Raw genomic sequence first — 16182 nt, 5'->3', positions numbered from 1 at the left:
TGGCACAACATAATCATTAAGACGTGTATTGTTATTATAAAAAACAAGTACTTTTAATAAATAAACCAGTCCAAATGGATCACCTTTATTTCAGCTTGAGCAGGAAAACAGAATGTATTTCATTCAACAGCCATGGGGTGTCAAAACACTATAAAGCATTTAGATACACAAAGTGATTAAGAGCAGAGTTATTGAAATGCAATAGAAATCTAAATCAACATGAATTAGTCAAGCATCCCATCTTCTATATCTAAGGTTTAACAATGACCAAAACAACTGTACTTCTGAGATTCAAGTAAGCCTTCCCTAAGTTCGTCCAAAAATACTGAAGCATTTTGACACTGGCAAAAATTTGATTAAATAAAACATGGACAATGAACTACAGGAGTATAACAGTCAAAAGGAAAGGCATTGTATTTCCATCTGACTACAACATGAACCTGAGACGCTCAGATAAAAAACACATTATCACTTGGGATACATGCCAGGTCAAATCTGAATGACTGCTAGTTAAAGAATACTGTACACCATACAGTACATCGTGTGCAAAACACACACAGCACAGGAACCTGGTAGACATTTTGTTTTAAGCAGGTTTCCGTTGACACTGTGCGTCAAACATTTTTAAACTACGAAAAGAGGAAACAGCTTGGAAGATGATGCCAAGTTAATAAAATGTCATTAATGTGTCAGGATAAATATTCAACTTCAATTGCAGAACAGTGCAATAACACTGCATACAGTACACAAAGCACAATGAGCATTACTTGGAATGGTGTTCCAAAAAAATAGGAGTACAAACAAAATGTGACTTTGTTTTAGTGATGATGCACACTGGTGTATCTATCCATAACAAATGGATGCTTACACAAGAGGTGAGCTGCTGAAGGACCTAACCTGCGGTAGTTCATAATAAACCTTAACATCTTTAGACTTAACCATTATCATATTCACCTTTCCTATGATATAAGCTTCTGTGGCAGAAAACTGAATCATCGATTAATACTTCATCTTGGACTTAAGCGATGCATTCAAACCAACATCAGGCAGTTTTTGTTTATAAATACAAGATGATTTGAACATGCATTAGTAGAGTCCATTTTCAGGTGTATTCACTCGTATCCATCATAAGCTTGTCAAAGTTGTGCTATTTTTTTAAGAATTAGGTCCACTTATAGAAATGTTTTAGAAACATTGGAGGCCATTTTTGGATAATTAGATGAATTAAAAAGAAAGAATAACAACAGTGCAATGCACTGCGTTTCACATTATCTTTGGAACTTCAATTCATGTCAGGAAGTACAATTTGAGATCTTTTATTGCACCAACACAAAGATTTCATTCAAAACCACCACAGCAATCTGCCCAGCAAGAACACACTGAGCCATTAAACTCATTCATAACATGTGCATAGTATGTTGTAATATGTTTCAGTTTCATTTAAAATTGGGGCGAAATCAATACTAGTGAGCTTCCATGACAAAAGGAGAAGGCAGCTTCAGAATATCTTCAGATAGGACAAAACTCACTGGAAGGACAAAGGTTGGAGGGACAGTTCAGAGGAGGTAGCACATTTAAAACAATAGAGGATACATTTTAACAAGTTGTAGCTGGATGGATGGATGGAGATGACATATTTATGGTCATTATATCAGAATTCCAAGGAACAGATCCAAGTTTAATTCCTTTAAGTATCATTAAATAAGCCTGGACCCGTTCAGAATGTTTGTAAGAAACTAGGAAATGGTCTACAACCTGAGGGATTTTTGTATTCCCCTTACTGTCCTCCCTTTTTTCTCGTTGTTCTCCCAGCAGCACGGTGACGGCAGCATCACATCAGATACCAGGCAGCAAATCCCGCAAGAGCAGCAGCAAGAGCAGCGCACAGGACCTGTCCCGTCGGGTGTCGCAGTACGGCCATGGCGAGCTGACAGGCGTATTCTGATCCGCCCGCCGCCGCTGTGACACAGAGAACAAGCTTACCTCACCAAAACTTTTTTAAAGCTTTTTCATGGAAAGAATTCTGCAAAGAGAAATGTAAAAGCATACCCATTTTGGCAGAATAGTAGGGACATTTGCTGATGTCTCCGCCCATTGCTCCATGGACGGGCATGCCAGCATCTAAAACATCCTCCTGGATGGTTTTACCAATCTCTTCCAACTCATCGAACACCTGCCAGCACAAACATAAAGTGTGTTAAGCTTGTTGAATACTCAATAATCAAGAAATTGTTCATGAATAAAACAATAGCAGACAGCCTGTGAATGAACACCTGAACAAATCCTCATTAACCACACACTGATGAAATTCAATACTGCAATAGTTTAAAGTAAGAAATTGCCAACAAAAGCCAATTACACCCTGAGCTCAATAAAGTACAATATATAGATTCTTTGGACAACAATACAATAGTTGCTGTTATCGCAGGCTGCCATACAGTTTGTCCTGCATTTGATATGATTATATAACATCCTTATGCTTATTTAACAACATGTGTTACATTTATATCCATTTAGAACAAATTGAAGGGAAAATACCACCCACTAGTGTTTCCAGACATAGCCAACATTTCTTATTTCCTCTATCTCTCCAACCACCATTCCTTGTCCCTGGCCTCTCACCTCCATGTTGAACTGGAAGGCCTTGACAGCCTCGGCCACCAGCCTCTTCTTTGTATCCCCGTCCAGAACCAGCACGTTCATCCGACTACGGTACAGCTGCTTGAATTCTTTGGCACTATGGATGCCATCAAACGTATAGAATTCCAGGCCCTCCCCTGTGGGTGGCAGCTTCATGGCTCTCTGCGCCACCTTCTTCAGCACCTGGCCCCCTGACAGGTCACCCATATAGCGAGTGTAAGCGTGGGATACCAGCAGCACGGGGTCCTCCTGCCCTACTTCATGAATACGGTCCACATAGCGCTGGGCGGCTGGGGAGCAGCTGACCTCGCTCTGCCAGTCAGGTCCGTAAAAGTACTCAAGGTCACGGGCCAGGGCCTCGCGGCGATGCAGCTCTGTGGGGAAATATAGGGGGGCAAAGTGGGGGTGGTCCTTGTTCCTTTCAATCTCCTCCTCCATGGCGGTATAGGTGTAGTAGAGAGCAACGGCACCAAGCTAGGGAAGCAAGAACAAAAGCAATAGTACTTACAGTTTTCGATTTACCTACAAATATTGTATTATTTTTATTTCTGATTTTCTTTTTTCTGACCTTGAAAAGCTCTTTGCGGATGCGACCCTTGAGGAAGTCTTTCACAAACTGTGTGTTTTCGGCCTTCTCGTGAACCTCCTTGGTCCCTGCTGCCAGCAGCTCAGACAGATCCTCAGAACTTGGGGGGGAATTTTTTTTGTATTTTAACGTTTGACAGGATCACAACAACAAACATGGTTATTTTGTAATCATATTTCACTCTTTCAAAAAGGTAATTGTGTTAGAACATTAGTGGGAGACTAACCTGAGGGTGTCTTTTCCTTCATTTACAGGCCCTGCTCCATTTGCACTAGCTGTTGTCGCCATCTTGTCTGCTGACATCAGCAGTGTTCCTTTCTGCCAGTTAGTTCACCCTAGAATCAGTAAAAGATATCAAATAAACATCATATTTACAATCAAACTATATGGCATCAGTCATATATAAGTTTAATCACAAATAAACCTTGACAAATATATTTTTAGTATATTGGAACAGTTGTGGGAAGGGCATATACAATATTAAATTGTGGTTAATGTATTATTAGTATGACCTATGCCAAGTAACTGCTGTCGTAATGACACTTGGGTCAAGATTGCACAACCGTTTTTGGATAAACAAGGAAACAACATCAGGCTGAGGGATCTGAGGGATTGTGTACCAAAACAATAAAAACACACTGGAGCAACATTTACAGTGCATTGATAATAATTTGTGAAAACAACATAATGATGACGAACACTATCACAGTTTACTGCCTTTCAATATAAAATAAAAACAATTTGAGATGAATAAAGTCTAATCATCAGGTCCATAATCATCAAATGAAGGCTTTCATTTCAGATTCAGCAATGTTTATTCAACAACAATATGTATTCATCTCTTACCCTCAAAGCAGTAGAGGTCTAATAAGAAACAGGGGGGCTAATATCTCCCCAAACCGTTTCACTGCAGCTATTGTTCCTGAGATGATGGTCAAATAAAAGCTTCTTCTGCCAGTTAACTTAAGTTAGCTGCATCCACCTCATTTACTCAAGGCAATATGCAACTGAAAGTTGATAGGAAATGCTTAAAACAACACCAGGGCGTCAACTACGTGAACAAACAGACAGACATACATCAGCCCATCTACTAAAACCGCAGCACAGGCCTCCTGGCGTTTAATTCACAAATGCAGCTGGTGTTGTGATAAACGAGTTAATGAAGTGATTTAAAACATTTCAGTGTCTCAATGTGATCAGAAATCATTATCTAAAGCCATCTTTCATCGAGATACGCAACACATGCTATGTTTGGTACTCCTGGCGGTAACGTCATCTAACTTGCTCGGAGCATCATTTTGACAACAACAGCTAACTTTGCTGGAGGACGCTAGCTAACTTTGCTAACAGCTAGCTAGCATTTCAACTAGCCTAACAAACTTGAGATTTGTTTTGACGAGCGGCGTTACATTCCAATGCAGTCTCGACACGTTTAGTCACAGATGAAATTATATATTAACGAGTTACATTGCTTTGGTATAATATTGACGTTACAAACCTTCACCCCACTACAGTGCAGAGCAGTCCGGTTAAGTACAAATCAGGCTTGGATCCAGGACGCCACGGAACTGCACGTCCACTCATCTGTGTTCACTGTAAGCTCCGGCTGCGGTCAGGTGCTTCTCTGCTGCAGGAAATGCTGAGGACAGCTATTTCTTCTGCCTATATCACTAGGATACAATGCAGACATAAACATTAACACATACAAAATAAACTACTCAGCAAAAACCGGTATTTATCTGCGTTTTAAAAGTCCAAATTTGAAAGAGTTTCAAAAAGAAGAAGCTACAACTTCAAAAGTCTCCTTTTTCTAATGCCTGCTATCAGTAACAACCAAGGATAATGCAAGCACAAAACGTACCCACCAGGACATCATGTGTTTCTGTGAAGTGACAAAGAGACTCAGAACTATGAAAGGGCAAAATAATCACAATGAGAGTCGAAAAGACAACAAAGAGACAAACACACACTCACAATGACTATAGGCAAAACAACCACAAAGAGACACAAACAAAAACAATAAAGACACTAACAATTACAATGAAAATACTTTGACATCTTCTTTTGATTGTTTGTTTGGTTTGTGAAGCACTCTGTGTTATCTTTTGTGTATGAAAAGTGAGGTCTAAATAAAGTTTGATTTAACTTGAAACAATGAAAATAGGACAAACAAACACAAAGAGATAGACAACAACAACACAATGAGACTTGACCACTATGTCTGTTTGTCTTGCTGCTATGTAGCAGAGGTGGTGGTGGCTTTTAGGAGGCATGATCCTAATCATGCAAGGTTCTTAACATGATAACAAGAATCTTTAACCGGATCCTAAATTGGATGGGAAGCCAATGTAGACATTCAAATGGTGGTCACTTGAGACCTAGATAAACAGATGCAGCAACCTTTTGGCGATTTAGGGAAATCCTGCTAAGGCAGGGGAAGTGAAAATTGTTATAGAAACTAAAAGCATAGTTAATATCTTCTAAATCTCATTGGGCTTGAGTTTAATGTAACAATTGTCATGTGTCAAACATAAGTGCTTCATGTTGTTGAGAGCCATTCATTGATCCATCCTAAAACAACCTTCAGCTGTTTGTAAAATCAACACAATGAGTACAAAGTGTGCTAGTTTACATGTAGTTTTTTGCATTAGTTTGCTGGTTTATTACTGGTAACATTGCATAAGATGTAATACATCACAAGAAGTGAAAACAAATCTAAATTATCCCCAAAACCCCAAACATCAGCCGACGAGAAGAGAATAACCACAAGATGACATTCGCACCAAGCAAATACAGAACATGGTTTGTCAAGTTGCAGCTTCACAAACAGTATTTAATATTCAGAACAAATAGCACAATCAAATATTGTTTTTTGGCTTACCTTAGATGTAGTTTATGTAATGTTTCATATTAAAAGCAAACAAATTATACTATGTGTTTGATTTTAGCCTATATTATGCAATAGCTCTTTCTTTTAATAAAACAAATGAATCATTCTTGAAAAGGACATTTGAAATTGAATATTCCTAATTCCAATCAAATTACCCCTTGGCAACACCCTTTGTTGCTCTCCAAGGCTTCACCAAAATGATCACAAAGCTGTTAGTTCTTACATAACCACACACCAATGTTATAATAACAATTATCTCCACTATGCTGTTCGGTTTAATCTGCTCATTCGTTTTTATTTATGGAGTGTCAGTGTAAAGGGAGCCTTTGTGAGTCTCTCAAATGTTGTTGTTGTCCACAGGAATACCTGAGAACAACATCAACATATTTGAAGCTGAAACAGACTGACTCTCTTTGTTTTTGAACACTTCAGTAGATAGCTGTTTGACATAACAAAGCATTTTGTTATTTGGTATAGTTATTTCTCTGTTGCTTTACAAATTAAAATGTATAAGTCGGCAGAATCAAAGACCAAGAAAAAGAAAAGATAAAGCTATTTTAAAAATAAAAAACAATAACTAAAGGGTTTGCCTTATAGATTAACAACCATTCTCACTTCCAAATGCCTGTTGTTGGCTCAAACACATCTAAAAACCTAAAGAAACAAATACATTGTAGATGTGACATGTGGGCAGGTGAAAGGGGCAGCATTGGGCATGTAATAAACTTGACACAGTACTGTGAACACAATGTGCTGAGTAATTACAATGAGTGCTCCCCGATCAACAGGTGGTCATCCTGTCCCTGCCCTTAAAAAAACAACTATGAGCCTGCAGTCTTGTCCGGTTAGTTGCCTGACCCTTGGGGACAAACAAAACAAGCTTACTGTATGTTATCTCATTTACATCATGCTGTTTGAGTGTTCTGCCAATTACAGATCATAGTTTAAAATGTTTTTTTCAGGTATTTTTATGTTCAAATGATTCACACATGCTGTTAATGAATTATGTATGAGGTAGTTTGTTTGCCGAGCAGATTTGTCCATCGGCTAATGATTGTATGCAGCCTCTATTTAAATACCTGTGTGTGTGTGTGTGTGTGTGTGTGTGTGTGTGTGTGTGTGTGTGTGTGTGTGTGTGTGTGTGTGTGTGTGTGTGTGTGTGTGTGTGTGTGTGTGTGTGTGTGTGTGTGTGTGTGTGTTGGGTTTGTGTGCAAAAGTGTCTGTGGTTGGCGTACATGCATATTAAGTAGATAAAGTGGATGTGTGTAGTGGATGTGTGTGTCACTCTCAGAGCCGGATATTTATCTGGCAGCCGGCTGGAGTGTCAGATGCTCGGATGCAGCCCCCCCGCTGGAAGCTGGTGAGGGGGGGGGGGGGGGGGGGGTCAGCTAACAACAACATTCACTTCCCTCCAACAGGGCCGGCAAGCTGTTGCAATTACATTAAATTGCTTTGGGAAATGGTTCTGTGCTACTGATTGAGATCAATAGTAGGATATGGGGGGGGGGGGGGAGAGAGACTTTGCCTAATAAACTCTGATGGGGGAAATGTTGACAAACTTCATATCATAGTGGATAGCGATTTCTCCATATGAGAACCTCACAAATATGTAAATTTGGCAACTAACATTTGGGTTTGTTTGTCACTCTGCTCTGCTGAGGACCCCATATGTGAGGTACAGATGGCCTTTCAAATGCTGCATCAAAAACACTCACATAAACACGCCTCATAAGAATTGCACCAGGAGGTCTATTTCACCACTCTGTGAGATAGCACATGTGATCTGAAGCTTTTGATGACACCATGGCAATTGATGAGGCTGAACACATGTGACTGAGGGAAACATCAAAACAGGGCAAAGTCCATGAGATACAACAGAAAACAATAATTGGTGGTTTAACTGTTTAGCTAAGGGTCTGCATTACACTGATTTGAATTGTAAAAGTTCTCTGAACTTGATTAATTTTAGATCAATAAAGACAGTTCTCTGATAGCTGCAGGATAAGCAAGATTCAGATTAGCAGATTAATTGAAATGAAATTGAATTCATTGTGAGAAAAAGTTTTTAGAGAGTACTTGTCCATGGACAAGTGAGTTTGGCAATTTACTTGTCCGAATACATTTTTCACTTGTCCAGAATGGACAAAAATTGGGGCCACTGGAATCTTCTTCTTCGCCATCGTATTTTAAATGTTCCCTCGGTTTTTACGACACCGCTAACGTAAGTGAGCGGTAAGATTTTACTGCATCACACATAGGGTTGGATATCGTTTGGATTTTAACGATTCCGGTTCTGATTTTCGATTCCGGTTATTTTCGGTTCTCGATTCCGGTTCTTTGAGAGGGTAAAAATAAGTCCCATGACAAACTGGGAGAAAAATATATTTATGAAAACATTAAGTCAAATCTCTATTCCTATTTACATATCACTTCATACTGTTTAATTTCTTACAGTTATTGAATACAATTATATAAAAATAATCTATGCATTGTTTAGTTAGTTCTAAGTGGTGCAGTTTGAGAATGTACAATTGGCCCAGTCTCCTCTGATGTTACACTGCAACCTGCCTGTGAGACAGAGTCCAACTACACATGTCCAACACATAGGACATAACCTAATAATAATAATAATAATACATTATATTTATAGCCTATAGGTCTATAGCACTTTTCTACAACTCAAAGACGCTTGCACGCTTACACATGTCCTGCAATACACATGCTGCAGCTGCCCAGCAGCTCACTGTTCGTAAAAGTAAATAAATAGTATTTTCATTTCAATAATGTAGCTACTTTCTATACCCTGCTTCATAAACAATACTGACATCCCTGTGCTCCTCCGAGTCTGGGGGTCCGGGTCCGGGGCGGTTCTAGGGGGCCCCCCTAACAATGACACGTTTTTTTTTATTTTTTAAATGTATATTTTCTGGTACTCGGTTTGCCAAACATCGCAGGATTTTGTTGCTGTAATGTGAGATTGTGCAGACACCCTTATGTAAAGTAGAGATGTAACTGTTCATTGCCTTTAATTTTATATAAATATGGTGTTAGTGCAAACATTGCACTATAACTTAAGCGGAAGCTAACAGTAATAACTATAAGATCTATCTGAAATAAATAAGTGTACTGAAACAAATACCAATAACTGTATTGCATTGTTTTCGTATGCGCAATTACTTCATACTGTCTAGTTCTCTTTTTCGTCCTGCATTTATTGTGCCCCCCACAGAAAATAACTGGCCCCCCAGTGGCCCCCCCAGTCAAATTGGTCTAGAACCGCCACTGGTCCGGGGATGTGAAGACAGCGTGAGGACACTGATAGGGAGGCTGCTTCACTTCATAAAGGAAATGGCGGTCAATATTAACAACACAGGAGCTAAAACGCTTAATAACCTTCATTACGTGTTAGAGAAAGAACATAAGAAAGTTTGACAAAGATGAGGCTTTTAAACGGGCAGCGGATCCGCTGTGTGTAGAAAGAGAGAGAGAGACGCTGAGCTGCACCGTGCAGCGATAAGCTGATACGGAGCATAGAGAGAGAGAGAGAGAGAGAGAGAGAGAGAGAGAGAGAGAGAGAGAGAGAGAGAGAGAGAGAGAGAGAGAGAGAGAGAGAGAGAGTGCAGTCCGCGGGGCTCGGCCTCGCCTCCTGTCCTCACAACTCTTATTAATCCCGGTAGCCTATTTGTAATAGTTTCACCAGAATTGTTAAAACGGTAACACTAATTGGTGGCATGAGAGGAAATGTTTGTTTTGTTTAAAGTTTTACTTCCTATATTATGGTAGAGAGCATGCACAACAAATAAACGAATATAGACCTTTGCAGAAAATGCATAGGTGAAACTGACATTAATGATGGCTTTGTTTCATTTGACAAGCCAGTAAACCAGCATGTTGGAATACCAGGATTGTACATGCTGAGTGGGCGAAACAATCGCTAATACATTATTACTTACACACCTGTTCTTTAAAAGCCAACGTTTCTGCTTTTATAAAAGCTTATCATTGTAAACAGACCATTTAGCAGACATTTATTTATCATGTCTGCTAATAACTCATTTTTCTAATTGACGCTAGTATACTGTGGAATAATACTATTTGGAGTGCGGAGCATGATCTCAGGTCAAGCAGTGTTGTTAATTAAGAAAGCAATGCCGATTACTGTGAAGTCATTACTCCCTCAATGAGTTCACAAATGTTATGATTTCACTGTGCATGGACAACATAAGGAGGATACACTAATAAGTTGTGCATTACTACCCTAATACTGCTACTTAGTTAGTACTATCCATTTACCCCACTGTTTGCTTGGATAAAACAGCAAATAACAGTAAGTAATCATATAATTAATGTTATTCTGTTTTAATACTTGTAACCTAAAGGAACAGCAGCAATTTTCTAAATATATAAATGTTCATTTGAATCCAAATGAAAAAGAGTGTTATCATTGGTAGGTGGTTATTTACATGTTATGACACTTAATTGTAGCATTACTTTTACTATAATAAAAGGTCCAAACAAAGTCTTTCTATTGTACTGCCGTTTTGTACAAGTTCTCTCTGGTGGGAACATCAACATCACTTTTTAAAAATGTGTTGCTCGGAATAGGCTTCATATTGACGTCACTTAACATAATGAGCTAATTTCCAAACTTTCAGTGAACTCGCTGCGGTGACCGCCATGAATGCACAGCGTCCCTGGTAACCACTCCACTTCTCGCGAGAAGTAAAAAATGTGTTTTTGAGAGTATATTTAAAACTTTTTTGATCGTGTTTAGTTAATAAAAACACATTTTGTATTTATTTGCTACAAGTAGCTTGCTTGTAAGAAGTATTTTATTAGTATGATGTAACTTTTTGAACAACGCTACACAAATACTTTGGTACTCACCAAATTACTTCCGCATCCGCTATGTTTTCTATTTCGCGGGACAGCACGAAAAAGCTAGAGTAATGTCGTTGTTTGTATGGAATGATATGGAACGAATGTGAGATTCCGCACCTTTGTGACGAATTGGCACTTTTAGTAAACTCTTCGTAGTTTGTTACGGGTTTGGTTCGTGTTGTCACGGCGGAGCATTGGTCGCCACGCTGCGACTCCCAGAGACAAACATGTCTCTGCTGTCCATGATTGAGCAAGCTATCAAATCTTGCAAATATGAACAAGCCAAGATTAACCACAATATTCAACACTACAGAGAAATACTACAGACCTTGTAAGTACTGTAAATCTGAGTCATTCACCACTGCCTCAGGGCTCAGGATTTAAATTGAACTCGCCAGACTCTAATTCAAAACAAACTCATTTTAAGTTTACAACTACATATCAGTCCGCTTGTCCTACGTTTGAATGCCTCTCGTGCATTATACCTGCTTTGGATCAGTTGTTAAGGTTTTCTGAAAGATTCAACGAAGTCATTACATTATAAATCATGTTAAAATCCAAACTTTGATTAAACAAATTAAACATCTGTGCAATTGAGAATCCATCCGGCGCTGTGGGTTGGTTAAAGCGCCTGTCTAGTAAACAGGAGATTTAGGGTTCAAATCTCAGTAGAGCCTTATCCAGCACTGATAGTATCCCATTGAAAAACACAGGGCTAACGAAATGCTTGGTTATTGGGATAGTCATTGTGACGTAACCTCTATTAATACATTGAGAATATGAGCATATTACAAATGTTTCTACGCAACAGCTAAAAATCCACAAAACTCAGAGCACGGAGCATATTGGTCACTGTTCTTTAATAATACATATTCATGAACTTTGTCAAAAAAAATTGTTTATTTAAAAACCATTCATATTGGCCAATGTATTCCAATATGATTTTTAAACTCTCACAAATTGATATCTAGCTTAAAAATGCATTTACTGTAGGATTAGTGGTAAACTGCATGCAGTAGCCTTTACTTTTATTAGGAGACCATTTTATGAAAGCTTGAATAAAAATTATAAGTGGAAGGTTTGCTTGGTTACACTAAAACTCACATTTTTAACTGAGCTTCAAGAGTAGGTTGTTCATATACAATTTTTAACATTATATTTAGTATTATATACTGTGTTATTGTTTCCTTTGTTTGCTTAACTGGCTCCTTATTATTTTGAGTGTGTATTCATATGAAGTATTTTCTTGCAGAACACCACAACCAAAGATGGGCACTGATGAGTCAGAATCCTGGTCAGAATTTGCAGATGACGCTGCTCCAGGTAAAACAAAGTATTTCTCAGGCACAATGCTTATTAATCTACAGATATCAAACCTGTCAATGAGTTAGCTAGCATTGAAGGCAATGCTGTTGTCAAATACAAATAACGGGGTACAACCTCACTTGTAACCTAGGAAAATATAGATTGTTAATTTTAGATTAATACAGCTAAGTCAAGAAAGCAGAGCTGTCGTGTGCAAATGTGTGCCTGTTCAATATAATAGACAAGTCTATCATTCTTTTCATACAGGTAGTAATGGTTCAGGTTAAATACTAAAATATCTCAAATGTAACCATTTGTTTGCATGCTGCTCTTTTCAGATACAGTTACCTCACCCGTGGAGAAAGAAGAAATGGAACTGCTTGAGAGAGCACTGGAGAAAGCTCTTCGGGTCCGCACTGGCACAGTGTCTTCTAAAAAAGACTCAAACAAACAATCTGCATGTCGAAAGGCATCCAGCACTTCAGCTGTCACATCGAAAGAGGGAATGCAGGCTTCTACAGCTCCTAAAGGAAACCAGAAAACCGCCAGATCTACCTCTAAATCAGCCAGTCTTGACAGAAAAGATCACAGAAAGCCTGGTACGTTGGTGTTCAACTCAAAATCTTCACATAGCTACCATCCTGGACAGTGCAAAACCAGAATTAATAGAAACATAATCATGAACTGTTCTGTCTCTTCAGCTGGGATTGTGCATCATCAGGCAGCAAGGGCATCACAGCAGGCTGTCTCAGCGTCTGGCTCACTAGCCCGGGGTCAGTTACACACCTCGACCCTCCACTCAAAAAACAAAACTATAAGAAGCAATGAGCTGAGTGGGACTGACCTGGGCACAGCTGCAGCTCTTTCCACTCATTCACATAACACAGTGCCTGTTTCACATAGATTGGAGTCTGGAGCTCACAGTTTACCTCCACAGAAAGGGTATATTTTTACACAACTGGACTATGAAGAAACCACACTTATCTTTAACCAACCTTTGTTTGCTGTGCTATTATAATTGTTCTTTACGCCTTTGCTTCATGGCAGGAAAGCTTCTGATCAAACAGCAACATGGAAACCTCTAAGAAGCAAACAAAACAGGTTGCCAAAATCAGTCTGATACTATTGTGATCATTTTACAACTGGTTCAACAGTTTCTCTTTGATCACTAATTCTTCCTATCTACATTATTTTTAGGTTATGGGACAAAATCGTTGCCCTACAAAGGAAACCTGTGTCAGGGAGGAGTCACTTCATGGAGAGAATGACAGCTTTGGTATCCTTCCTCTTTGTAGTGATGCCTTTCAAAATGGTCTGAGAAGCCTCGTACATGTTTTCCATGTAGTGTAATGTTGAGTTGGTAATATGCTTTAGTGTAACGTTTAGTTATAATTCCACCCAGCTATAAGACATTGTCAGAATATGTCTCTCAGAGCCTGTATACATTTTATTAATACACTTCTTCCTGTAATCCATCTCATACCTGGCGTATTTTCTTTGACCTCTCTGACCACTCTAGTTCCCTAAGGATTGGCCATGTGGTTGCCCGGATCAGACCAGGGTTTTGGTCGCAAGACTGACTCACCAAGGGCATGACCTCACCCAGCACAGGCAGGCAGAGGAGTTTCTGGGCAAACAGACGCTAGGAGTAGCCACGGAGCAAGGTAAAAGAACAGATGACGCATGCAAACACACAAAAATAGGAGTAGAGGAATGAAGGCGATTGTGTTAGAAAATGTTAATTTTAGAGGAAACTGCACAGGAAGTTGGCAGGAAGTGATTTTGTGAAAGCTGTTTGGACCGATTTATCTTCTGCCAATCATACTCAGGACCCTGGAATGAGCAATTGAGATGCACTGACTACCAACATGAGACTAATTACTGTACAATTAAACCAGTCAACTCCAATATATCCTGTAATATTGTTGCTAATGAAGTTGTTTTTTTCTGTCTAGGTTCTAAAGCAAACCAGTATGACTCCTGTCTGGAACTTGAGAGGTTGTTGGTGGTAGCAGATCAGCTCCAGAACTCTGCACACCAAGCAAAAGAAGGTAGGAATTCATCCTGTTCATCAAACTAGATGGTTTTAAGCAGAAATAAAAATAAAATATTGAAATAAGATATTTCAAAACATTGACTTGCATAATTAAAAGGACATGGTTAGACAAATGATGAAACTGTGTTGTCAGATATAATATCCAAGTGTCAGAAGGTCTTACTGTCTGTAACATGCTCTAATATGCAAAACCTTCAACGATACTGTTATAATGAAGCTGAATGCCCAGGTATTTTCCATTCACACCACTCAAATGACCGTATCACCTTCAGGAAGCAACGTTTGTTGATGTTTATCAGTTATAGCTCAAGTGCAGCAAAAGTATGTTGCTAAAGCAAGTGTGAGAAAGAACTTTCTAGTCATTTCTAGCTCCCTGGTTAGCCAACATACCTCCATTTTGTGTTGTGACCATGAGCATCCAATCTAGCATCCCATATCCACCTTTCAGCGAGTATTTTTATATCAGAGAGGGATTCATCGTTTATTGCATTCTAACAGCATTTGAAAAATGCAATTTAGCGTGCTAACGAGCTAATGGAGCCGCTCCATCTTGGAGTATGGAAAATGAAAACGGAGCCGCAGTGAAACCTCAGTGCCTCGATAGATCCCTTCCCTGTGACTGTGGGGTTTTAAAGCTGTCTATCCTGACGTGGCTAGGCCAGGGCCTAGCTATTTAAAGCTGAGGCAGCAGAGCAGAAAAACGTTTTAGTGTACGGTTGCTCACGCTCACGCTCTAAAAATAACCATATTTTCCGTCAGAGTGGGAAGCATGGGATCGATGGAGGCCAGAGGGAGGTTGTCTTTGCCCCACTGGGGAAAATTGTGTGTGGGGCGATGGGATAATGGCACCCCTGCCCCTGACTATAACCTACACATCAGAGGCAGAGCTCAGAGAACTGGAGAATCTGAGAATGAGGGTGGCACTGCTGCAACAGGAGACTTACATTGAGCAGGTGAGAGTTGTTTGCTTTAAGTGAAAAAACTTGAATTATATGCTGAATCGTGCTAATGATAAGAAAGTCTGTGCATTCTGTTCTGAGTAATAGTCAATACCTTCTAAATGTATTGTATGTATTGACAGTCTTTTGTTCTTTATGACAGGCTCTGTTGGACACTCTGTCCCCTCAGCTTTCATCTATTGTACCTGGGCCTGGATGTCCCGACCTCAGTGTGCTGAGAGGCATGTACTCCCTGCTGGGGGAAGGGGGGGAGCGTTTCCCTGCCATAGTCCTGGACTCTGAGCCTGACTGACCAGAGTACATTACACCTGTTCATGAAATCTACTGTTTATCTTCTTTTACACATAAGACAAATAAAATATTACCTCTTAGCATAATGCAGTCACAATACACAACATTCCAAACATATAACTACTTGGGCACAGACCTTAAAAGTAAAACATATTAGTTGTATCTGCTTAATATATTGTTATTTTAAGATGTAAATAAATCAAACATTAACTTTATACTCCGAATCGGAATATTTAAATTAGTACTTTTTATTTAGATAGTGTAGGATTTATTTTTCTAAATAGTTTTAAGTTATATTTTGATAAAACATTATGTTGTAAAAATGTTAGTGTAAAAAAAAAAAAAACTAGAATAATGGCTAATGGTAAAACTGAACCCATGGTCTGTAATAGAACACTTACTGTACCAGCAGGGGGCGCTCACTCACAGAAGAACTGACCATCAAACTCACTAGCAGGGGTCTAATGTTAATCACTTGTTTTGAAAATGTGGATTGCAATTTTGATCCAATGTGTGACCTAGAATTACATGTGGAAATAAGATTTCTCATTAAATACAAACAATTATTTTTAAA

At 39.1% G+C, this 16182-nt stretch overlaps 2 protein-coding genes across 3 annotated transcripts; one reads left to right on the top strand and one right to left on the bottom strand.

Annotated features, from left to right (window-relative positions):
- Positions 1-69: 69 nt before the first annotated feature.
- Positions 70-4897, bottom strand: hmox2b (heme oxygenase 2b). Its single transcript, XM_034088933.2, has 6 exons — positions 4725-4897; positions 3453-3561; positions 3209-3326; positions 2623-3114; positions 2050-2173; positions 70-1959 (listed from the first exon to the last, which is right to left on the bottom strand). Exons 2-6 carry the CDS (start codon positions 3527-3529, stop codon positions 1832-1834), a joined length of 939 nt encoding a protein of 312 aa, XP_033944824.1. The 5' UTR covers positions 3530-3561; positions 4725-4897; the 3' UTR covers positions 70-1831.
- Positions 4898-11010: 6113 nt separating this feature from the next.
- On the top strand, positions 11011-16182 carry LOC117450907 (tubulin epsilon and delta complex protein 2). Of its 2 annotated transcripts, XM_034088932.2 has the most exons (10): positions 11013-11328; positions 12250-12320; positions 12641-12901; positions 13004-13244; positions 13350-13403; positions 13500-13578; positions 13822-13966; positions 14258-14353; positions 15118-15311; positions 15460-16182. In XM_034088932.2, the coding sequence occupies exons 1-10, from the start codon at positions 11225-11227 to the stop codon at positions 15607-15609; spliced, it is 1395 nt and encodes a 464-aa protein (XP_033944823.1). In that variant the 5' UTR covers positions 11013-11224; the 3' UTR covers positions 15610-16182. The 2 variants fall into 2 exon arrangements, with proteins under 2 accessions (XP_033944821.1, XP_033944823.1); XM_034088930.1 differs by having other exon boundaries at positions 11011-11328; positions 12641-13244.

Source organism: Pseudochaenichthys georgianus, chromosome 8 (genome assembly GCF_902827115.2).
Source record: "Pseudochaenichthys georgianus chromosome 8, fPseGeo1.2, whole genome shotgun sequence".
Lineage (NCBI taxonomy): Eukaryota > Metazoa > Chordata > Actinopteri > Perciformes > Channichthyidae > Pseudochaenichthys > Pseudochaenichthys georgianus.
The sequence above is the reverse complement of the archived record's forward strand: the minus strand, read 5'-3'. Positions and strand labels throughout refer to the sequence as shown.

What these genes read in the sequence shown, in the direction of transcription:
- hmox2b (XM_034088933.2), bottom strand. Translation starts at nt 3,529, where the DNA reads ATGTCAGCAGACAAGATGGCGACAACAGCTAGTGCAAATGGAGCAGGG. An exon ending in TCCGCAAAGAGCTTTTCAAG is followed by an intron (nt 3,115 to 3,208) that starts GTCAGAAAAAAG and finishes TTGCTTCCCTAG; the next exon opens with CTTGGTGCCGTTGCTCTCTA. An exon ending in CTACTATTCTGCCAAAATGG is followed by an intron (nt 1,960 to 2,049) that starts GTATGCTTTTAC and finishes TCTGTGTCACAG; the next exon opens with CGGCGGCGGGCGGATCAGAA.
- LOC117450907 (XM_034088930.1), top strand. Translation starts at nt 11,225, where the DNA reads ATGTCTCTGCTGTCCATGATTGAGCAAGCTATCAAATCTTGCAAATAT. An exon ending in TGGAGAGAATGACAGCTTTG is followed by an intron (nt 13,579 to 13,821) that starts GTATCCTTCCTC and finishes TGACCACTCTAG; the next exon opens with TTCCCTAAGGATTGGCCATG. An exon ending in AGGAGTAGCCACGGAGCAAG is followed by an intron (nt 13,967 to 14,257) that starts GTAAAAGAACAG and finishes TTTTCTGTCTAG; the next exon opens with GTTCTAAAGCAAACCAGTAT.